At 30.5% G+C, this 24364-nt stretch overlaps 1 protein-coding gene across 5 annotated transcripts; it reads right to left on the reverse strand.

Moving 5' to 3' along the window:
• Window positions 1–2685: 2685 nt before the first annotated feature.
• On the reverse strand, window positions 2686–24007 carry LOC106683893 (NADH-cytochrome b5 reductase 3). 5 transcript variants are annotated; one of them, XM_014425641.3, is made up of 7 exons: window positions 23886–24007; window positions 12477–12517; window positions 9031–9232; window positions 8502–8620; window positions 6060–6264; window positions 4042–4236; window positions 2686–3498 (listed from the first exon to the last, which is right to left on the reverse strand). In XM_014425641.3, exons 2-7 carry the CDS (start codon window positions 12492–12494, stop codon window positions 3326–3328), a joined length of 912 nt encoding a protein of 303 aa, XP_014281127.1. In that variant the 5' UTR covers window positions 12495–12517; window positions 23886–24007; the 3' UTR covers window positions 2686–3325. The 5 variants fall into 5 exon arrangements, with proteins under 5 accessions (XP_014281127.1, XP_014281125.1, XP_014281123.1 ...); XM_014425639.2 differs by lacking the exon at window positions 23886–24007 and adding an exon at window positions 15620–15725; XM_014425637.3 differs by lacking the exon at window positions 23886–24007 and adding an exon at window positions 14483–14620.
• Window positions 24008–24364: the final 357 nt, after the last annotated feature.

A 24364-nucleotide genomic window follows, 5' to 3' on the forward strand; every position in this document is an offset into this window, starting at 1 on the left:
ATTTACAGTATAATTTCAAATTATGGAAAAGATGGTCAGGATTATGGTCAAAAGAGAAACAAAAATAGTTAACAACTATTTATTTTCTGATGTTTCACCCCACTTTGTAAAGCTTCATCAGGGCTGTTTCAATTGAAGTCAAATCGAAACTGCTACAGCCCTGAAACTGAGTTTCGAATTCACCTCAGCTGAAACAGCCCAGATGAAGCTCTATAAAGTGAGGCGAAACATCAGAAAGTAAATAGTTGTTTACTATTTTTGTTTCTCTTTTGACCACAACCCTGACCATCTTCTCCATAATTTTAAATTTAACTACCTTTCACTTCAGCACACAAGAGAATGTTTAGGCTCAATGGTTCGCTTATAAATAGTGGATAACCAAAATGATTGAAAGTCGAATTTGAGAAAGAAAAACTGTTAAAGTTGTAATTATTGAATTTTTATTAACATTTTTTTGTAATTTTAACTGGTGATTATCTTGCCATGATTAGGAGCACATTCAACAAATTGTCTTTGTTTTATTTTTTTGTAAAGGTGTTTCCAGCCAAAATACTACTTTCTTGAAAGAGTTCGAAACATAAGGAATATTTGTGGTTGGTATTTTTTCTTCTAACACAAATAAAAAGAAATTAATTAAAGCCTTCTGTCCTTTACTGGTAATAGGATATTTTATTCCAAAAACCAAGATAGGAAGTTGGTTGGTATTTTTAAGTTAAAAAATATTTTTATTGGAAAGGACAGAATTTCAAAATCAAAATCGATAATTAATAGATGTCAAACACTGGATTTGTACCAAAGTTTTGCATACCAGTCTTTGATATGGTAAGAATTAACCATTAAAAAATAAATATATTATATAATTCATTGAATACTTTATAAAATATTATTAAGCAACACAAATGTTTAAATAAATATAGAATTGCACTTATATAACTTTTGAATAAAAAATAAGGTTGGAAAAAGTAACTTTACGTGCTTAACTGTTTCATTAAAGAGATCAGATCACATGTTGAAGACAAGAGACAAATCATTACTTAAAAGGAAACTGAAGGGCCACATGATGTTTTACGAAGTTGAGCTTCGATGGATCTCTACTAGAAAGCTTATTAAAAGGTTTTAAGTTACACTGTTGAAGACTGGTACCATCACCCTAGTTGTACACAAATAAGATTTATTTTTATATGTACAAATATATCAGAGAAAAAAACTAAGAAATCCCTAAGAACATTTTAGCATGGAGTAGACCTGTAGCACATACGTTGATGTTGAAGAGGAACAAAAAATCAAAAAAAGTAGTTGTACTAAAGTCCTGTACTTTCCCATTAGTAAGATAAAATTTCCTCAAAAAGTGTAGTTTACATTTTACATTTTTAACTAATTTCTTAGAAGCTTATATTAAGCAGACGATTTTTAAAAATGTGTATTTGATGAATATCATAAGCTCTTTATCTAATAAAAAATACTAGATCAGCGGTTCTTAACCTTTTTAGTTTTCAATACTTTCATGTCAAAAAAAAAAAGTTTCAACACCCCCTCGAATCTAAAAATAAGTTCTTACATCTTCTTTAAGTAAATAAATCTGTACCACCACTACCAATGAAGAGTAAGGGGTTCAGTTCTTTGTAAGGAAGTACTGTTAGTAGACTAACGGCTGTGCAAGGAGGTGATTTGGTCAGTACCGCCCTTTTTTCCCCAATTAAGGGTACCCACTTTATGAGGCTGGGAGACCCCAGAGGGCTCCCGAACCCACAGGGTTAACTCAGGGCGACAGTAATAAAATAAATAATTATCTGTCGCAGCCAGATTCAAACCTGGGTCCTTGGAGTCAGTAGCACATTGTCTTACTGCCGGGCCACTCCACACCCATCTTCTTAAAATATAAGTTTTTATTTTGAATAATATTATTGAAAAATAGTATAATTATTTTTACATAAACACTAAAATTCAGATGTACAAAAAACAAACTGGTATCTGTTTCTACTTCCACATTGTTGATGCTTTTACTAAGAATATATGGACCCTTTCGTACATTAAGCTGTTTCTTTTTGAACTACAGGTGAGTTTGATGCACTGAGACAAGGGAATAGAACATAAAAGTGAGGATGACAGATGTGGTGTTCATTAGTTTCTCACAAGTAAGGTAGACAAATGTTAGTTTATATATAATTAAGAAGTAGCTCTAGTACTCTTGATTTGAAATTTCTTAATTAATAACTAACTAATGTTATGTTCAAGTGCTGATTCAGTTCTAAGGAAAACGTAGCAATCAAGTGGTTTTTCCCATGAAGATAAGTCTACTATAATTCAATAGCTTGTATATAAAGAATACTAAAATTATTTACAAACTACTTAATCTTAAATTTTTTTAAACATGGTATATTTACAACTGACCATTAGTATAAACTAAATATTTTCTAATGTTAGGCTATATTAGTTTAATGGATCTGCAGAATGGGGAAACAATGTAGGGAAAATAAAAAATGTTAGAGGTTATATTCATCTCAATATGAAGTTATTAATCACATTGTAATAAAACCAAACAATGTTTATCTGTATGTAATTTGTATATGAAACATATTTTTGCTGAATTTATAACTAAAATTCAAATTTTACACACCCAAAAAATAAAAAGTAAAAGCCTGGAAATTTAGGAATGAAATGTGTGAGGAAATCAATTTAATGACATTCTTGTACATAATTTTATTTTCTAAAAATTAAAAAAATAAATTGAAATAAACACTCGCAAAAAAAAATTGTAAACGAAAACAGAAAAAAAAAATTCTACAAGTATTTGGATTATATCTTTATACTTTAATTTCTCATTGAATTCCCACTCATTTACTGGTGGAGTAAAACACAATCTTACAATTCACAACTATTCACGTCAAAATATTAATCAAAAAATAATAAAATAAGATACACTTAATAATATCCTCCTACCCTTTTCAGTCTAAATATACTTTCTAAAACAGCTATATAATGAAATTTCATTATTTTTTTTTTAATACTTTCAAAATATCTAATATCCATCTTGTCAAAAATATGCCATCAAGATTGGTGTTATGTTTACTTAGTGATTTTTCTCTATCACAGTGGGCATAAGTAGTCACATTTCATAAATTTCTTTCTCTTTTTCCTTCTTTAAATACTACTCTTAATTAATCAAGACTCAAATGAATGTCTTCTCCATTTTTATTAACATTCCAACATTTTTTTTTAAGTGAAACAATGTCATCACTGATCATGCTTCAACCTATTTTACATTTTAATTTCAGTATGTTTAAAGTGCACTATAAATAACAACACTAAGTTACAAATTAGAATATTAATATGCAAAACGTAGCTTTGGATCGTAGCCAAGTTTATCGAGGTTAGGAATACATGCAAAATTAACCATTGGAGGGGGACCACACATGATTACAAGAGAATCATTCGAAGGTGGGAACAAATGCTCTTCTATCATTGTAGCAGAAATAAATCCTTCACTATATTGCCAATCTGAAAAATTAAAATTATTAATTATAAAAATAATAGTATGGAATTACATTTAGATAATAATATTTCCAAAACAACTATCATAAATCTATGTTTTAGTGATCCAATAAATCCAAAGTAATATGAGATATTACTTTAATAAGTACGTAAGAATATTTATATAACTCTGTTAGATATCATCTTTTTAAATAAGAATAAAAAAGAGAATTATTTTTCCTCAAAGAAAAAAAAAAAGAAACAAATTAGTGTTCATTATAATAAATATATTTTTTAATGTTACTATTTAGGAAAGTTAGGGTAAATGTATATTGGAACAAGAATAAGAGGTAATTTATGCATAATATGTTTTATTGGAAGAGCTAATATTTATGGTAATGTGAAGTAAATAGGATGAATTTACTGCAAATTACAGCTGATGGTAGCTACACCAACAAAACAAATTTTAAGAGGATCCTCATTTATGCACTTGCTTCAACTCACCTTTCATGATCATGGTATTAAATGTGAAACTAAAACAATATTAAATATAATTGGAAAAAAGTATACCTTTTGGAGCAACATCAACTGTATACCATAACTTTAACTGGTCAGGATAATTTTTGGCAACTTCATCGAGCTCATCACGAAGCAGGATATCTTTTTCAGTCTGGTTTGCAAATATTAAAGCCATTTTTGTATTATCAGCATTGTCTTTAACTATATGTCTTATTAATTGTAGCATAGGTGTGATTCCTGTACCACCTAAAAACAAAAAAAAAACATTAAAAATTTAGAAAGTTACTAAAATTATTTGATTTTAAACAAAGTAACATCAGCTGATCACTTCGTAGGAAATGACCTTTAAAATTTTAATAACTAATTTCATAAAAGGTAAAATAAAAAATGTTCTCTTTATATTTATATCCATACCTTGATATTTACAATCAGCAGACTGTTTGATGGTAATAATCATTAACAAATGGCATGAAAGGCATAAAGAAGAACAGGTACAAAGGTACCTCTTCTCTGGCTTTTTTTTTTTTTTTTTACTTTTCCATGGTAATAGGTCCCTGATCCATGTTCTTTTTAGTCTCCTGTGTTCTTAGGTAAGAGTGTTGTGACCATTTGTCCTGTTAGCATGTTTTGATGTAAGGAGAATTTTTTCATAAAAACATTTGTAATGAACACAAATGTGTTTAGTGGCTAGGTATGACTAGAATTTGTAAGTAAAAATGCAAAGTATTGTTATTAATATACAATGGTTCTTTGGTGATAAGTTGTAGCAGTGTTTTAGATATGAAAGATTGTAGTAATTTAATGTGAGTATGTTTTTGATTCTATAAATTTGTAATAAGTACAAATTGTAAGTACATATAAAAGCTTAATTTTTGTCTTGTTTTTAATTTGGCATTTCGTCTGAATAGTGAGTGAAAAAGTTTTCAGGTTTAGTAATCGGTGTTTTTTTTTTAAATATCTGTTATATTTTTTTAAATATCAGTTTTTAAATATCCATGTCATTCTCCTGTCAAAAATTAGTTCCAGTATGCCTGTCTTCAGAATGGTTGAGTAATTAAGGTAAGTTTAAAGGCACCTTTCACATCCCAGTATAAAAGTAATGATTAGGGAATGTTCAGTTTTCAGTCGAGTCTTCACCTTTTATGCAACTACTGTGAGTTATGATGTAAATTTAGAGAAGCCTGTGCTACATTTTGATATATATTAATTATGGCTATGTAGTATGCATAAGTAGCTGTCAATATGTTGGCACCTTGTGAAACATTGTGTGTGTATGCTATTTTAAGTAGTGGTACAAATATTGATCCCTAAGGTAGACTGACTAGGATCAATTTTATTGAAGAAAGGTCTCGAATAGCATATAATTTCTGTCGATATGTAGTCAGTTACTCTGCGTGATTAATGGGTTAGTAAATGTGCTATTTCTGCTTAAGCCTAAAATCAAACGCATCAATTGTAGTTAGTAACGTTTACTTTTGATGTTTCTTTCAGTTTAAACATGTCATAATATATTAAACCAAGTCCCACTGTGCTTTGATCTATGAATATTTTGCTTTCCCTATTGATGTTAATACAAAGTTGAGCTTACGCCATAAATTATTATGTTTGTTTGATGCAATTTTCACAGTTTATGTTCACGGTTGTTTAATGCAACTTGTAAATTGTTTTACTCACTGTAAGTTTATAACGTAAAAAATGAAAAACTACTATAATTCACCACTATGAACAGGAGAGATGAACAAGACCGATTCTATCTGTTTGAAAGCTAGAGCCAGACTCATGATAATAATGAATTAGATGATGATATTATGTTTAACACAATATAAAAAAGTAAGATTTCTTAACAACATGAAGACTGACAACAAAGATACCAGATAGAAAAATATTTTAGATGAAATGTCAATATTAAATTAGACTTGAATATTTTAATCAGTATCGCTACAACTATACAATCACTGATTAACTAACTGCTGCCCAGATCATATCCTAATTGATTTTTCATACAATAATCATCAATATATAATATACAATTGTAACACAAAATACATTACAAAGCAGTTAAAACTTACCAGCAATCATTGATACTTTGTTAACTTTAACAGTGTAAGCTGGATCTTTACGAAGTATCTTCATAGAAAATACTCCACGTCCTAAATACTTCATACGTCCAGATGGACCTCTTACATCAACAGTGGACCCTATTTCAAGACCTTCAAGGTATTGACTCATCTTTCCACCAGCAGGAAACTTGGGATGAGTATTTTTCCTATAAACCTAAAAAAAAAAAAATTGAAGTTGAAAATCAAAAATTTTACTTTACTTTCTTTTTTTGGTACCAAAATATCACAATATAAAAGGAATAATTTGCATAGTCTAAAACTTTATCACTGCATCTTGATAGCCCTCTTGAACCTTCATATTATATGGAAGGTTTACTAAAGTTGGCTACATATTTAGAACAAATGTGGAAAAACATCATGCTATACTAACATAACTTCTCTAACAGAGGTCTTTTCACTGAAGGCACAGGCATCCAAGGGCAGGTTCATGATATGTCATGGTCCCTATTATGGATGGACACTCCATTATTGATTGTTTCTCTGATACAGTCAAAGAGATACTCTTCTTATTTTAAAGGAATTTGAACATTCCATTCTTTCTTTTGGAAAAATTAATCAAAATAAATCATTTTCTTTTTTTCACACATACTTAAATATTCTTCATCAAACCAAAATTCTTCATTTACCTAATCACCCATTTTTGTAATATTATGAATGATTTTTATTCTTTTTAACTTGTATACTTCTCTGAAGATTCCAAATCTTAATCACTAACTTTTGAGACAAAACTATCATTTTCTTGTAAAAGGGGAATCTACAAGAAATCTGTACAACAGTAATCAATACAACTGTGTGTAACAGTTTTAAGATTACTACTTCATGATTGATCGAAGCCACATATTCTTGGTAATTAGAAATCACATTTATTATACTATTTTGCTGTTTAGAGATATAGGTTAAATAATATAAATTACTATCAGAAACCAAGGGGGCTTTAGAGTACAGTAAAAAAAAAATATTATAAAATAATAAATAGCTATTTCTGTTGAACAGCGTTTGATAACTGAACATATATAGGGCTAAAAATAAGTTTCTGCTGTTTTCTATCAAACATGAGAAAGAATGGTACATTATCTTTTATCTAAAGTATTGTCCATTACTAGTCACTATCCGTTTACATCTTTCTGGCAGCATTTGAATACCATGTCGGAAGAACTCTTTGAGGCTATCCACGAATAGACCCAATTTCTAGTACCTCCATATGATATAAACCACTGTTCAGACAGACCATGTGTCATTAGTTGGAAGGGGCAACGTCTGTGTTTCCAAATAGGTTTTGACCGGCACAGCAACATGTAGATGAGAATTATCATGAAGGAGAATATGTTGTTGTGTTTGGAGTAGTAATGGGCATGTTTTTCCTTGAGTAATTGGCTCAATCTCATTAATTGTGTTCAATTAATGGTTGGAGAGACCTCTAACAATGGTTTCACTTGCTTTTAGCAACTCATTCTACATGGCACTAAGCTGATCCCACCAAATTCTTTTGTGCCTGGCAAGCAGTATGTCATTCATGCAAAATTGGCGTTCAACATCTCTTGACTTCAGTTTATAAGGAACCTAATTTCCTTGTTCTTGAATAATCCTCGACTATTTCAAACTGCTTTTTGAGTTACTTCTAATGTGAAAGTAAGTTTTTTTTGTGTTTAGGACAAATCTTTCACCAGTAATTCCTTCCGAGTCTGTGTCATCATACTATTTCGACCTTCCACTACGTTCTTTGCCCTTCACCTCAAACTCACTGTTTAAAAAACTTCTGAAACCAATTACAAAAATTTCTCTCATTTAAAGCAGCCTCACCATATGCTTCTACAAGCAATCAATGCATCTTAGCTGTAGATTTATTCAAATTAAAAAAGGAAATCAAAAGTTCCACTTATTTGACACAAAACTTAACATTTTCCCCCCAAAACAATTATGTGATGCTGAGAGGGAGTAACTATAACTTTAAGGTTATGTTGTTACCAGATGACTAATCTCACAATATTACGTTTTACAACTGACATTTTCAACAAAACCTTCTATTGGAGCCATCTTTTGTCAAACAGAGTAAACTTATTAGAACAACTGTTAAATAAATTTGTCCAACTGTTAAACAACGTTAAAACTATTAGTTACAATTTGATTGCTATAGCCATAGAAAACCCTTTTCATTCAAGAACTTTTTACGAAGCATTTCTGTAAGGGAAAAGGAAAATATATTGAGTTAAATAATATAATTACAGTTTAGTTGCAGTAATTAATAAAATTAAGAATTTAAAACTAAACAGACCAAAATTATTTACAAAGTAATTCTATTAAATGATTTTGCCTCATAAGTCCAATAGAATCCCACTTGAATACACACTATTGATAATAACCACAACATAAATTAAAATATATTCAGTGTACCTTAACAGCTAAATCCATATGTCCAACATCATCATCAGATGTAATAGGGGTATAAGGTCTAATTACAGCATCACCATTAATTTCAGCAGACAGAAAGATATGTTGCCCAATTGGCAATCCTAAAACCAAAGCATAAAATAGCAACAGGGTGACATATCTATGAGTTATAAAATATAACATATTATTGGCACTTCACATTCATGGAAAATCTTAAACACACCACAAAATAATTGCTTTATAAATATTTACTTTTATTTACGACCAAAAACTACTAACAATATCTTCTTTAAAACATAAATATTTCAAAACTAATAATTCTAAAAAAAAATTGTAATGATTTGCTGGTTTGCTCAGATTATTCACACAAAAAATAAAAAAAATTATATGACTTCTAATCAAAGTACACAAAATTTATTGTCAAAGATAGAATGAAGTAATTTTTAACTATAATAATTCAAATTAAATATGAGCAAAAAAAAATGTGTTAGTGGCATTACACAATAATTATATTATAATGAAAGTTCCTTACCTAAAATATGCTGAGAAGAGGGCAATGCGAATCGAAAAATTTTTGTGTCATGACTAATTTCTTTTATTTCAATAAGATGGAGAGGTACTTTTGCAGTTGGGTCAACTAATGTCTTTTTAAAAGATCTTTTTTTTTTTAAAAGATAGGTTATGATAATAACAGTTGACACAGCGATCCCTACCCCAACGATCATGGGCATGGACTAAAAAAGATTAATTCAGTTAAGAAAATCAAAGACAAAGATATAAAAAAATTAAAAATATAGAATTAAAACATATATATTACAAAAGAGCTAATATTAATGGTGAATATAAACTGTGGCATTAAAAGTAAGCACAAGATAATCTTTCTATACATCTATTTCATGATGATATACAACTTTTTAACAATAACTTTCCACTAATTACGTATGATGTATGATAGAATAGAACTTTTTAACATGGTGGAAATCAATCCAAGTATCAGCCTATACTACACAAATAATGTAATAATAACATGATTAGAATAGGGATAAGAGAAACTGGCTTTTGGTCTTTAAAAAACTATATCACAGAAAATATTGAACATAAAGGGCTTAATTTGAAGCTCGTTAAATGTACAAAAGGTTATGATGATTATTTTCCTAGTATATTAGTTTTCATGATATTTGCCAAAATATATTCACACTTTTCCTCCTAGTTATTAGTGTTTGAAAAACTGTATCTTGGAAAATATTGGATGTAATTATTTCAATTAGAGGTCAAATATTAGCAACTTTACTCTAATTTAAAAAAGGGATTTAATTTTTTTTTTTATACACTCAGAAGTTTCCTAGATATTGAGCCTTGAATAAAAAATGAGCGAAAATTTTCGTTTTTTCCTAGAATAACATATACCTCTGGTGTTTTGACCTAGAATAGTTCAATAACTGCTTTTTAAGGATATTTACTAAGTAAAAATTTGAATTACTTTTTAACAGAAAGTGTGCATTAGCAGTTGAAAAAATATAGTATTTGCCAAAAAAACTTAATTTTTACGGGAGTATGCAGAAACAAAATAACAAAAGCAAACACTTTTAATGGCTGAATTTTTTACTTCTGGATATAAGAAACTCAATAAAAAAGAAAAAAAAAGTAAATTATTTTCGTTGTAAATGGGTTTCTAGGTATTAACAAAAATGCACTGCACTACACCTGGCACTATACATCATATTCCAGTAACATTATGTTTCGATTCAAACTTGTAGATAAAATATAACCTTATAAGCATCTTGTTATATACCAATATTTGTGCAATTCTATACTTCCAACTTTATTTAGTTACATATTCAAGCTACTTGTAATACATTAGGGGTTATGGGCTATAAACTTAAAAATATACAATGACCATTTTGAAAATCTGACATATTAGGCCTATACACCCTCTGAGAGTGGTAAACGTTTTACAATTGTCTTTTTCAAATAGCTAAAGATTAGAATTCACTGAAGGAAATTATTTTGCAACTACTTCTAGGTTAACTTGCAATTTTACTCTGGACTATAAGAAAGAATAAACAATGTTGAGAGATAAAGAAATAGAATGAAGAAACACTGAAAGAAAAATGTAAAGTTGGAATTCAGGTAGCTGAAAATAAGAAACTGTATGAGCTCTCTCAAAGTACCTATAGAGTCTTAAGATTGAAGCTCATAAAAAAAAAAAAAAAAAAAATTGTAACTAATGAAATATTGAAAAAAATGGTGCATTGTAAGGGTGAGCAGTCTACTGCTGGTAGTTCAATATCCATTGGTAGAATAGAGTGTTCTATTTTTATATGTAACTGCTGGTGGACAGGTGAAAGAACCATAGCTGATCATCAATGATGGACAGTAGCAGACTGACTAATGTTGCCAAAGTAGTTCTGCTAATGCAAGGTACCATGTAAAAAAATAGACACTTCCATGCGTTTTAAATTAAGAAATTAATAGAAACAATGAAAAAAAAATTAACACTTTGAGCGTTAACAAGAAACATGTTTCCAAATACTATTATGTCCAACAGTTTTTGCTAACAAATGATAGATTAGAGGATATACTTGAGACCAACAAAATAGTCAGATCTTTAATTTATTTTTTCTCCCAAATACTAAATATTTGTGTAAAGAATACTCAATATATGAACAAGTAACTTATATTAATAATTTAAAAACTAAAAACAAATAGTAAGGGGAGGAAATGACAATTTGAAAACAAAATAAATGTATGAAAGCTTCACTGCTGGCTGATAGACATCTGAGGTAGATGAAAAGAACAGACCAGTATAGTAAGGTTAGTAAAGGAAGGATATCTAATCTCACAAACTGTTCCAATAGACGTGAAAGCAAAAGGATCTGAAATAAATTATCATCTTGCAGCATCACCATGCTGAGATTATTTAAGAGAAAATAGGATCAAGAATTTCTCAGTAAAAAGTAATTTTTCTCAGTAAATAGTTTAAGTTACTCACATGTAACTTAAACCACCCCATTTTCATTAATTTAAATTTTTTTCTTTATGTAATGATAAAATATAAAAATATGGCAAAGAAATGACCTTTTCCACTCAAATTTCCAAAGCACATCACAGAAACCCTAAAAACTAGTTAAAATGTTTTGCATTTGAAGAAAAATAACTAAACAACACCGAATCTATAAAAGTAACAATATATATGTAAATCAGGCTTTACAGTTCATAACTATTTATACTTCAATACTTTAATATTTTTGCAATTCAATCCACCAATAATCGGAACAAGATATTATCAACAAATATTGATTTATTATTGTGAATAGGTAAGTAAATGTGATTTGAATATAAATATGTATCAATTATTTAGGATGGCAAACAAAATTTAAAGGTTCATAGTAACATAAAAATTAACAAGATACTAAAAGTATCAAAAAATGTTTTGGCATTAAATTATTCAATCATTATTTGACGTTTCCAAAGCTGAACTACTAGTACTGATAGTACTTTTTAAAAATAATCTCAATGTAAAATTAAACTTTAAATTTCAGCAAGAAATAAAACAGAAGAATAATCAAAGAACTAGATTAGAATCAGATAATAGTGTCACTAGTCATGTAAATAGACATCAGAAAATTTATAAAACAAATATTTAAACTTACAAAAAAAAAATCAAGCTAGTGCATAATTTTCCTCTGGTCGCATCAAAATAAAAGAAATAATATATTTTTTTTTCCAATTAATAAAACTTTCAAGCATACCATTACACATTACAGATTATGAATAATATATTTAGTTTAATCAAATAATTTAAAATTAATGAATTAGCTATTTACCAAAACATTAAACACCAACTGCTCAGACATGATTTTATCCCAATCACTGAATTACAAAATTTATAACTGATTTCTATGAATAATATTTAAGATAAGATAATAATATATCAGGATAAGATAAAAAAAAATTAAATAATTAGATACTACTTACAGATTGTAAAGGAAGCATATTGATATAAGATGTAACACAACCTGAAATAAAGCATTACTTTAACAACTAATATTGAATTCAAAATATAAAATAATGATCAGGTAGATCCATGGTTTATAAATGATGGCCTTGAGATAATTAAAAAAAATAAATAAGATGCAATTCTGGCTTAGATATAATAATGTAGGTATTACTATATAATACTTAAAACCTAAACTAAAATTTAAAAACAATCCAACTTTTTTTTAAAAGATATAGGTTCATTCATTGATAAAACTCACAAAAATAATGACCTTTCAATATAATTAATAAAATTTAATGATCTTAGTTCAAAACTGAAAAATCATAGTTGATGTAAACGACAATACTATCTTAGTTCCACACAATTCCTTAAGTTTATTATGTAAATGATAAATCGCTTGGTTCAAATTCATATTAAAAGTATAAGTTACACTATGAAATAAAGAATAAAATCTAATATTTTGACACAGAAAAAAAAAAATTAAAGGAGCGAGTTAATATGTTTAGTAGATGGAAATCTGGCTTCCTATCCTTGAAAGACTTCAATTCGAATCTTAGCTGGCATAAAATTCGACCATGACAGATAATTAATGCACTTTATCAAGGTTAGAATCCTGATTTGAGATAATCCTCGTGCCCTCACCCTAAATTGGGAATCTAGCTTCAGTTGGATAAATCAGATGAGTGAATCTCAGTACTGACCACACAGTATCCCTGAAACTGGCAGGGAGATGTTACAACTAAAAATTAAAGATTCTAATATGGATAAGTATTGTAGACACTTATTCATTCAGATCACAAATAAATGATAGGTGTTGAATATAATAATCTTTCTAGTTTAATAATTAATAACTGAGCAGAAGTTATTTTTCATTTTAACAGGAGCCAGTCATTTATTTATTTTATACATTGAGATGGATATCTCTCATTTCTCTTTTGATTATAAATTTCTATTATTATAATGTCATGTTTACCTATTTACTTATAATATACATTACCCAAGCTTTATTCGTTAGAAACTACAAAATCATGAATGTTGCTACTAATCATTTACTGTTTGTTCCTGAATGGTAAACTTATAATACATACAAACTTATTGCTCATGGAATCTGTCTAATAGGTGGCAAAACTATTACAAACTTGGAGACTAGGGTTTGATTCCCAGTATACCTCATAAGTAATTAGAAAATAATTAGGGTCTGGAATAAGGGGTAAATAGTAAATTAGCTATCAGGAAAAATAAGTAAGCATCCTAATAAATAATAATCATCCTGGTTTAAAAGATCAGAATCAATCTTGTAAGCGATAACGTATTGCTGATTAACATAGTGGTCAAGTAAGTTAATAATCACTATGGTGGAAATTTCGCAGATCTTGTTTCTTTCTAGGGATGTTGAGCCGAATGTTTTTCATTTTAATTTCATTTGATTTAGTTTTAAATTTAGCAAAAGTTTGAAGAATTCAGTCAGATGGGACATTAAACACTAAAGAGGACATAATGATGAATATTCATTCAGATTTAATCAATTAGAACAATGTTACAGCAATTTATAAGTAAAATTTTTGAAATTTAAAGTTCTAACCTCCAATCCTAGGCAAGAGGAAAAGGATACTTTCGAAAAAAATTTTGTTGAGGTAAGTAATATCACTAATTTTTAAAATTACAAATTTTAAAAATAGTTACTATTTCCATTAACAACTTAAGTAATATGCAAATGCTATATCACCACTGAAAGGTTGCTATTCCTGTCAACTTTTCCTTATCAAATGATCTGAGATAAGATTACCAATTAATTTCCCATAATGAAATAAATTTACTTTATTATGTAATTTAATTTATTTATTAAATGTATTCGCTAACAAGAACTAACTAAATTTTTCAGGAACCATTCTTTATTATTGCAAAGATATTGAATAAGAAAAGAATATTGACATTGCCTACCACCCCGGTTTAAATAGTAAACAAAAAAAGGAATGGTACTTACAAAATTTTTCAAAAATATTATTTGTAATATTGAACATTCCAAAGTTTAATACTTCCAAGCAATAGGAAGTAGATGTGATGAAAAAAAACACGCGCACAATCAAAATATAAAATACTTAGCCAACTTATTGCTATTTGGGATTTCTGGATACAAGTAAACTAATTAATTTGCTAAGGTAAACTTTTGAGGTTCAAAGAATCACAACACACCAATAATACTTCTAAAAGTTTTATTTAAAAAAGTAGAAATTCACACAAAAAAAATCTAAGGAGCTTCTTTAAAACTAGGTAATTTAAAAGCAGCAGTGAACATTAATTCATGAATCGTTAATAATTAATGAGGCAAGATTTATCAATTGAGGTCAGACCTTTCAACTTTCCTACAATTTATGCAACCAGCTTGTTGAGCAACTCATGAAACAGTTCACATGTCATTTTTATAGATAATAGGAGCTAAATCAAATAACCTTAGTTTAAAATGTTTCACTAGTTTAACATACAGTGAGTGACTTAATATCTTCACATTTTCTGTATTATTAACTTAACTTACCAATAAGAATACTTACTGAAAAGAATATAAGTATTACTTCCAATATAATATAGGGCCAACAGTAATTATAATTACATATCATAGCAACAAGTAATTCCAATTAGTTTGCCTTAACTAGTAATTGTCATTTCACATTACAATTACAATAACAGTGGCACATCACCTAGTTGCATTTACTAATTACAATTACTTGAAATTACTGTTTTATCTCTCCAATTTCAAAGTAAATATAACTGGTATTACTTTCTGTCTAACACTATTCAGATTTAGGGCTTAAATTAGAAAGGATAGAATTCCACATAAATTGATAACACTTTATCATGAACACAAAATAAGATAGAAAAGAAAAATAAGGGTTAAACCTACACAATCTGGGCCAGAAATAATGGTCAAATTTATTGCTAGTATAAATCAGTCATAATAAGCAAATGTCCAATACTAATCTATCCCAACCTTTCTAAATTAAAAACAAGGATGAAAAAACAAAATAAATAAAAGTTTATTGTTGACTTAGTTTTTTTTAATTTAAAAAGTATGGCTATGTAGATTCACTACATATGAACATCTTTTACAAACAATCATAATTACCTCGAAGTGTATTTAATAATTTGACTTTGACTGATAATTTTCAGAATACCGGTTTTTGGTCACACGAGTTCAAGTTCAAATTTGATAAAATATCGATTAAATATTATTATCAAAGCAAAGAGAACGGAAGAAAAACTACAAAAGTTTGGAGATATCCCAAAACATAGTCTACACTAGCTATTTATTACACGGGTTATTCTTAATTAAACTGTAACTTTTTTATCCAGAAGTTTCTAGAAATGATCATTTTCATCGCCTTAAATAACATTCAATACATCTCAAATCAGAGTAAATTTTGTACATTTAAATAAATAAAAATAAAAGTTATTATTGTGAAAAATTTACGTGAGTCAATGTTTGAAGAGCATTTCGAAAAGTTTAACAATATATTTTTAATCAAAAAAGGTCGAAATCAAAAATAAAGGCTAGGGCCTAAGTTGAACATTACTTCTATAAATCATGTTTTTTTTATTTTCTAAACCTCTTTATTTAAATATATTTACATTTACAGATATATAATATAATATAATACATGATATATACAAATTACATATTAACTTTGTTTGCCGTATGGCAGTATAAGATAAGCTATAAATCATGCGGTAAGACTCGGTTATTAATGAGAAGCTCATTTTTTTGGATATGAGAGAAGTTGTCCTGAACTCATTAACTCGATATTTTGAAGTCAACCCTATTTGCCGATGTAATATTAAATAAAAATTTACTTCTTAAGGTGAATATGAAATTTAATACTTACTTTTGAACTATATAAGTGAAATTGACTTTAATAAAATTTAATAAGTAAAATACTGTAGCGAGAGGAGCAAGAAGTTCAGCTCCAATCCACCAGAGCGCCTCGAACCCCACCGAAGCTCTCAAATTTATACATTACTTTCTTTCATAAAAACATATTGTTATTTTTACATATTATTAATTTTTGTATATACCACTTAGCAATGTTGATAAAATAATAAATAAACGATACCAAAATAACACACGAAACTACCTCAAGCAGATAAGAAAAGGCCGCTTCTTGGCTAAAGCCACATGTGCTAGGCCTATGAAAAAGGGCCTTAACGAAACAGCGTTATCCGAGGCCTAGTCCTGCACGGGTGGCGTACGCTCTACTTGAGGTAGTTTCGGCAGATAGCCGATCCTGTTCTGTAAAGAGTTGTTTTTATTTTACGCTCACCCAAGACATGGTCTCTGTCCTTCATTCCTCTTTTGCTTCTCTACCCCAACAATCTTAGTCCGTCCACTTCATCTCGGCAACTAAGATTGTTAACTTCCTATCCTTTAGGATACTTTTAATAAAGTCCATCAATTCCTAAAGTCTTATAATTAACTTCATTGAAACGTTTTTTGACTGAAAACGCTGACACAGACTAAGGCTTGTTTGACTACTGCTGTTGTTTGACCTGCACTGGGTGTGGCTGCGACTTTAACTGTTGGCTCGTTGCAATCTACTGTGGTTGAAGTATTCAAGTGTGTAATAGGAGAACCTGAGAATTTTCCAGCTGACTATTTTAGATAGCCTGATGTATTGCGGGAAACATCTAAGGCCGATACCAGGAAAGTAACGTTACTCCTATCGATATAATTCTTTAACTGAAGTATTGACCACCGATAGTATCAAATCAATGGTATCGATTCTCACAGAATATGGGATAAAAAGTATCGAAACGTGTCGCAAGTGTTGGATCGGGAGTATCAATATCACGAAAGTATCGACACTAGTAACGCAAGCAAAAGACAAAAGTATCGATACCAAAGACTACTGGAAGTATCAAAATATCCCTATGAACGGAGGAAAAATAAGTAGCTATTGTTCTAAAGCAGTAACATACAGATAAGAAAAAGATTACTCACTCTCGGTCTATTACAATTGGTATCTTGAACTGGGTGAAAAATCAAAAACATCTCGAGGTGGCAGTGTTACATTATCTGACTTAGATATTTTATGTACTCTTGACCAGAAGACCTCGACAATGCGTGTTCAATATAGGTGAGGTAGTTGATTAGGAGGTGAATAGACAGGATGAGACTTACGGGGTAACAACCATAATCTCTCTAAGGATGGTAGAGAGCCGCCGGGTCATGCAGGAAGGTAACTTCGTTCTACCGGTTGCTATTCCTGTATATACGAAGGGAGTATGTAAGCCCGTAGGGTAGCCGCCGAGTCCTACGAAAGGATAGAAGGTTGAGGAAAGAGGTGACCAAAAGGGAGCAAGCGTGAAATAAGAAACTTGATATAAAAAAATAAGATAGAAAAAATATACTGAATGTCTTACTTGCTGTCCCAAGTGATACTGTAACAGTACCTTCGATGGGGTATTGATTCAACTAACGATACAAAAGCCGGTAGTGGGCACCACCTTTAAGAACATAATTATTTGTTATTCAGTATATTTTTTCAGTAATTCCGACTCCAAAATGCTAAAGATCGCATAGTTCTGATTTGTTTTTTTAGTATCTAGCTCAAGAAACGAGCAAAACAAAATAAACAACTCTTGGTGTTCCAGGAAATAAATTTAAGAAGAGATCAGGTGCTCTATATTTTCAGTCGTTACTTGGCAAAGACGATAGGTGGTGGGTTTTCCAGCCCTATCCCAGAGGGTAAATCTTAGCTTTCTATGTCGATCGCATATCATTTTTTCTTATATTACTGTTTTCTAATAAATATAGTATTTAAGTCTTTAGCGGCATCAACTAAAAAATCATCAAACGCAACTGTAAACCCTAATGTGCAACCTTTATGAGCAAGCCCGATAGTTTTAGAGGGTACTATCGAATCTGCTCTTGAAGAACAGGAGGAAAGAGCTACCTTCTTATGCTTAGCAGGATAAAACCCCCGTAGATAGGTTAAATTCGAAAATGTAAACAGCTATTTTTGTAGCCAAGGTAATACTTGAATAATAACAATTAAAAAAAAACTATATTGTTGAATATCCCTGGTATATAAAACAGATTTGATCAAAATAATGGGAATGAAGTGACCATGAGCGTTATATATGGGGCGAGAACTGTTCATGCTAGAGGATTCTATTTTCAAATCTCAAATAAATATTTTAATCTTTTATATCTTAATATTGGTTGTAGTCAAATGTTTTCAAATCATTTAAATTACAATCCCACTTGTTAAAACGGTTTACCGGTCATTGACATATTCTGACTAGATATGATTCACATTAGGCAAGTTTTTATCATTTCGTGTTATTCCTTTTCTGATCTATTGGGACCCGAAAGACCTCACCATATCAATAAGAAGGGACGAGACGAAAGGTATAACTGAGGCACCTGAAGGTGGATGGCAACAAAGCCTATAGGACCTTCCACCTAGTCCCTTCTAGCTTGGGTGTGCCTTTTGTGTCAAATTTCTTCTTTTTTTAAATTTAAATTTATAGATTAGAATTTCGGGTAATAAGCGGGTAACGCTTTATTTTTTTTATGCTTATTACCCTGATTTTACAAAATCAGAATTTGGAAGTTTTAACTCCAAAATCTGGTTTCACAATTACTACAACTGTTTACTTCATACCACTGTTGTTTCTTATTATTTCCATTTATTTATTATATTAAAATTATTTCTAAAAATTTTTGATCTCCGAGAAAATCCATATTTAAAGGCTTTTAAGGACGCTTCTTCATGAACAAAAATAATTGGCATACTTTACTGGAAGCTTTGTAGCGAGAGGGGCGAGAAGAAGGAGCAAGGGGTTTAACCACTAACCACCAGAGCGCAGCACCTCGAGCCTCACCGAAGTTCTCAAATTTACAAATTACTTCATTTTGTAAAAACATATTGTTATTTTTATATATTATTAATTTCTGTACATAACACTTAATAATATCCATAAAATGATTAATAAACGATACCAAAGCAATGCACGAAACTATCTCAAGCAGACATTTGAGACTATGCTCAAGTTAAGACCGCTTCTCGGTTACAGCCGCATGGACTAGGCCTATAAATAAGAGGCTAAAAACCCCCCCATTCGATACATCAGTGCCAGTGCTCATAGTGGTAAGGTCGCTCAGTGCTCTGACCAGGCGACGTCACCGTGACGTCATTTCAACGGACTTTTTAAGAACAAAGGGCTTTGTCTCAGAGCAATTCCTTTGTTCTTATAACTTTTGATTATACCCAGTTAAAGTGTTAGTTAAATTCAGTTATTTCGCTACAACTGAGGACAACCTGGCCCCAATGAGAGAACAATATACAAGGTGTTAACTTGTATATTGTTCTCTTTTTAATAATCATTAGTGTTAATGAAGTGACATTTTTGCCTTCGCGTAACCCAATATTGCGAAAAGTGAAATTGTGATGGATGCGGCTCAACAAATGTTATTACCGGATGTATTTAATGATGAGGTGGACTTTACGCCAGCAGTGCGATACAATACGCGAAATAAAACCTAAAAAGCCTCCTCTCGGAAAAATAACAAACGCACTAAGGAGAATACTGCTGTTGAAATTGTTGATGATAACAACTTCCTTGTCCTTCAAGATTTACCGACGGAGTTTGGACCAAATCCTCAAGCAACCCCACAGAAATCCGCGCTCATACAACCGATTGTTGTCGCCCCCGAACGTACAGTATCAGAAGTACAAAACATGTTAAGTGGTATAAAAATTGAAAATTACCTTTTAAAACCAACGCGTGGAGGAGTTCTTATCATCCTGAACTCTCTTCGTGACCGTAAATTGTTAGTACTGGGCCTCCAAACACTAAATATCCAACACCGCACTCGTGCCACACGGGCAGGGAAAAGCACCACAACTAGGTTCGTAATTAAAAATTTAGATATAGCCACACCAATAGAAGATGTGACAGAAGCGTCATCGTCACCTCAAGCTCTCCACCCATCTCTACCAGAAGACTTGAACGGTCCAAAGAAAATCATACTTAAATCACCTCCTCACTTCACCGACTCTTTCCCTGCGACTAAAACTCCAGGTATATAAAAGTATACTGAGACCGGCGCTACTCTACGGACCACCACTGTTCACCCACCACTCAGAGGACACAAAGAGACTCCCCCAGCGCTCTCAAGATTCAATGCTCAGGAAGATGGTGCGAACAACAGCGTGGCGAAAGAAGAAACCACCAGATCTTCATACGCTATTGGATCTACCGACTGTCCCAGAATTCATAAAACGCCGCCATATCAAATTCTTTGATTCTCTCCAGTACCCCTCTAATCCGCTATTCCAAAATCTAAAACCAGCGTCTCCTCCAGTGCGTTGGCAACAAACAGTGCGAAAGGATACGTCTTAGGATAAGTTCCACTTCACAAGAACTGTGTGCCCCAACACGTTTAACAGTTATGTAATCCATAATACAAAACCTTTATCACTTACAAGACTCCTTAAAATGTAGACCCTCTACAGAAAAAGGAGATACAAGCAAAAACTGTATATATTTTTCTTATTATGTATATGTTAGTCAAAAATAATTTTCTATAGGGGCTATGAAAAAAACAAAACAAAAAAAAAACCCTATTCAATGTTTGATCTACAGCCTTGCCTAGGCCTAATAATTGCGGGTGGCGTACACTCTGTTTGAAATAGATCGGTTCATTGCCAATCTTATTCTTTTCAGAGTTAAGTTTTAGTTTACGCTTACCTATGATGATGACCTATCTCCTTCAATCATCTTCTATCTGACAATCTTAGTCTGTCCGCTTCATCTCGGCAACTAAGATTGTAACTTTTCCTTTACGGCTGCTATACTGGTCCGCCCGCTTCATTTCGGCAACCAGTGTAGCTGATCCCGCTTCTCCACAGTTCAAGTCCATCCGCTCCATCTCGGCAACTAGAACTGCAACCTATCCTTATCAGCTTACTAGTCCGTCCGCTTTATCTCGGCAACTAGTAAGCTGGCATAAGCTCTCCTAACAGTTCTTGTCCGTCCGCTTCATCTCGACAACTAGAACTGTTACTCTACCTCCGACTCTCTCTACCCTCTTACCTAGACCTTCTCCACTATCTGCGTCAGTGTCCAGGCCTTATCCCTTGGCACGGTCGTTCCTGTCTTCCTAACTTACTGAATACGCTTTGTTGAGGGCCTACTGTAGAGGGGTTATCAGGCTGGAGAGCCGCCAAAGACTAACCTCACTCACTAATAAGTCAACCTCGACAGCGTCTTTTAGTTTTTGTAATTTTTTATACATATAAACCAAAATCTAATACTACTATACATTTACTATCAGGATAACAACAGAATTTGGGATTCACGTAGATCAGGCATTAAGTCGAAAAAGCTTTTGATATTTTTAATATTTTATATATTCTTTCTTAGAAGAGCCAACTATTTTAATTTACAGATAATATTTAAAGCACAACATGAAGAGAATGATAGATATAATTATATGGAGATATTGTATTGTCTTTTTCTATGTCTGCAGGGAATGGGAGTACATCTCAGTAATTAACAACCGATATCAAATGATATTTTAAACCTGTTTAAAAATTTTGACCATGATAAGGATTTCATTTATATTGATCCCACGATATGACTGCTGACCTGTAAGTTGGTTTTGAGTTTTCATCAGGTTTTATAAATAAAATAACAACAAAAGGTTTAACAAAATTATTTTATTTAAATTAGTTAAAAATTCAAATGAAATTAGCAATTAAATTTGGCAATTTATATGACAATTTTTACATGAAAGCGTGTTAAAAAAACATGTATACTCTTTTAGGATTATTGGTACCAGCAGATATATTTTAAGCTCAGTTTTTTTCTCCTCAGTGATTATTAGGAGGGTGGGTATTATTTTAATAATAAGACTGAAAGTTGGAAGAAAGTAACGAAGCAAAAGTTGTATATCGATTTCCTACTAGAAAAAGGAAAGAAACTTATGGGATTATACTGGTATTCGATAACAATATATACAAATATGTACGGTTCAAATTTTGTTGGTGAATTCTTTTTGTTTTTTTAATATGTTTTAAATTAATCCATACAAAGAGTATTTTTTATTTATACTTTTTTCACTTATAAATGAACAATATTCCAGTTTTAACAAATTAAATCATCACTTAGCATTACTGGGGATGTAAAAGAAAACATTTTTTAAAATTTCAAACTGACAAAGTTCTAATAAAATATGTAAACAATAAATAAATAAATGGAAATATTTATGTGCATTCATATTATTGAATATTTTTGTAATCTGAACACCAGTCTGCAGCAATTAGTTCGGATTATTGAAATTAATCTGTATTTCACTTCTAAACCTTTTAATACCCTCGGTAGAAAAAGGTGATACTCGCATTGAATTATTATTCTCACGTATTGCTGTTAATTTATTAATCCACGCAATTTTTCTGTTTTGGACGGATCGAAAAAAACAACGATAAAATGAATATTTAACTGAAATCATTAATTTTTTATGGCTTAAAAGAGTGATATTTTTTATCACAAAACCTTTGTGATATGCTGGTAGTATATAATTTTCAAGTGCATAATTTTTAATTTAAACATATATAGGTACTTTCAGCCTTTGAAAAGGCGATAATAAAAATTTAATCATTATTTCACCATGTTTCATGGTGAACAAACACTCATATAAGTATGTATGAAGTCATATAATCCATATTTGAATAGTCATAAAAAAAATGAAAACATAAATCTCTGACCCTGTTTCAAATAACATCGGTCATTTTAACACTTCACAACATTTTAAACAAATGAACAAACAAAAGTGTTTAAGAAAAAATAATAAAAGAAAAGGAAAATGTAAACTGAAATTCAATAAAATAAAGAACTCTTGAATTCCAATTTTGAAAAAAGAGAATTGAAAAAAAAGAAAAATAAGATCTTGATCAAATTATAAAATGAATTAATACTATTCCTTAATTTAGACGAAAAATAAATTTTCCTTCCCAATCAAACAAATTAGTAATAATGATAAAGAAATTAAATAAAAAAAAAAAGAAATGATATTGTACAAAGGAAATTTCTAGCGTATTGGTTTTGATATGATATATTTGTATACAGTAATAGCACGAATATACCAATTAACCCTCTTATTGGTTAATTGGTATTGTGTTAAATACGGTTATTTAAACTAATAACAAATACAATTTTTAAATAAAACAATTTGTTTTTTTATATAAACCGCTGTATAACTGATATCTTAATATCCTTTTCCACCTAATACAATTATTAATTTAGCTAGATGATATTTTTCTTCACGCAATGTAATTTTGATTCGACACTCATCGCCGGTCAACAAAAGTACATATAAAACTTTTTACCTTGAAAAGGTGACGAAAATGAAGCATTTCAGACTTATTTAGAGGAGAGAAACAACAGATAGCTGGTAGACATCGCTAGGTATCTGGAGAATATCGATGGTCGAATTCAATGAAAATATCAATAGGAACCAACTTATCCCTTCAACATTCTTAGATAGACTCCAGCTCGGTTAGTGGGGGTGTTATGGGCGTTAGTTCATGACAACGCCGATAAAAAAAAGGCAAAACAACAATACATGTTTGTGTTATTACATAAAAACATATTTTCTCTCGTCCCAAAGCAAAAAATAATGAAATAAACAAATACTTGTTTTTAAAAACAAGCGGTTAAAAAAAAATAAAAAGCTCAAATATAGCCTATATGAATATATATAAGGAAAATTTTCAAATCAAAATTACTCCGCAGTTGGGTGCAAGGTAGTTAATTTCGAAAGTGGTCTTAAGTACTCGCGCCATATCCTGATTTTCGCAACTCGAAT

This window comes from Halyomorpha halys, unplaced genomic scaffold (genome assembly GCF_000696795.3).
Source record: "Halyomorpha halys isolate HHAL.00 unplaced genomic scaffold, Hhal_1.1 Scaffold525.1, whole genome shotgun sequence".
Classification (NCBI taxonomy): Eukaryota; Metazoa; Arthropoda; class Insecta; order Hemiptera; family Pentatomidae; genus Halyomorpha; species Halyomorpha halys.

Bases quoted from the DNA above. Each gene is read 5' to 3' on its own strand.
- LOC106683893 (XM_014425637.3), bottom strand. From the start codon at position 14,519: ATGTTCAATATTACAAATAATATTTTTGAAAAATTTT. The intron at 12,518-14,482 runs GTAAGTACCATT...GCTTTATTTCAG, and splicing joins TAATATTTTTGAAAAATTTT to GTTGTGTTACATCTTATATC. The intron at 3,499-4,041 runs GTATACTTTTTT...TTAATTTTTCAG, and splicing joins AGTTGATGTTGCTCCAAAAG to ATTGGCAATATAGTGAAGGA.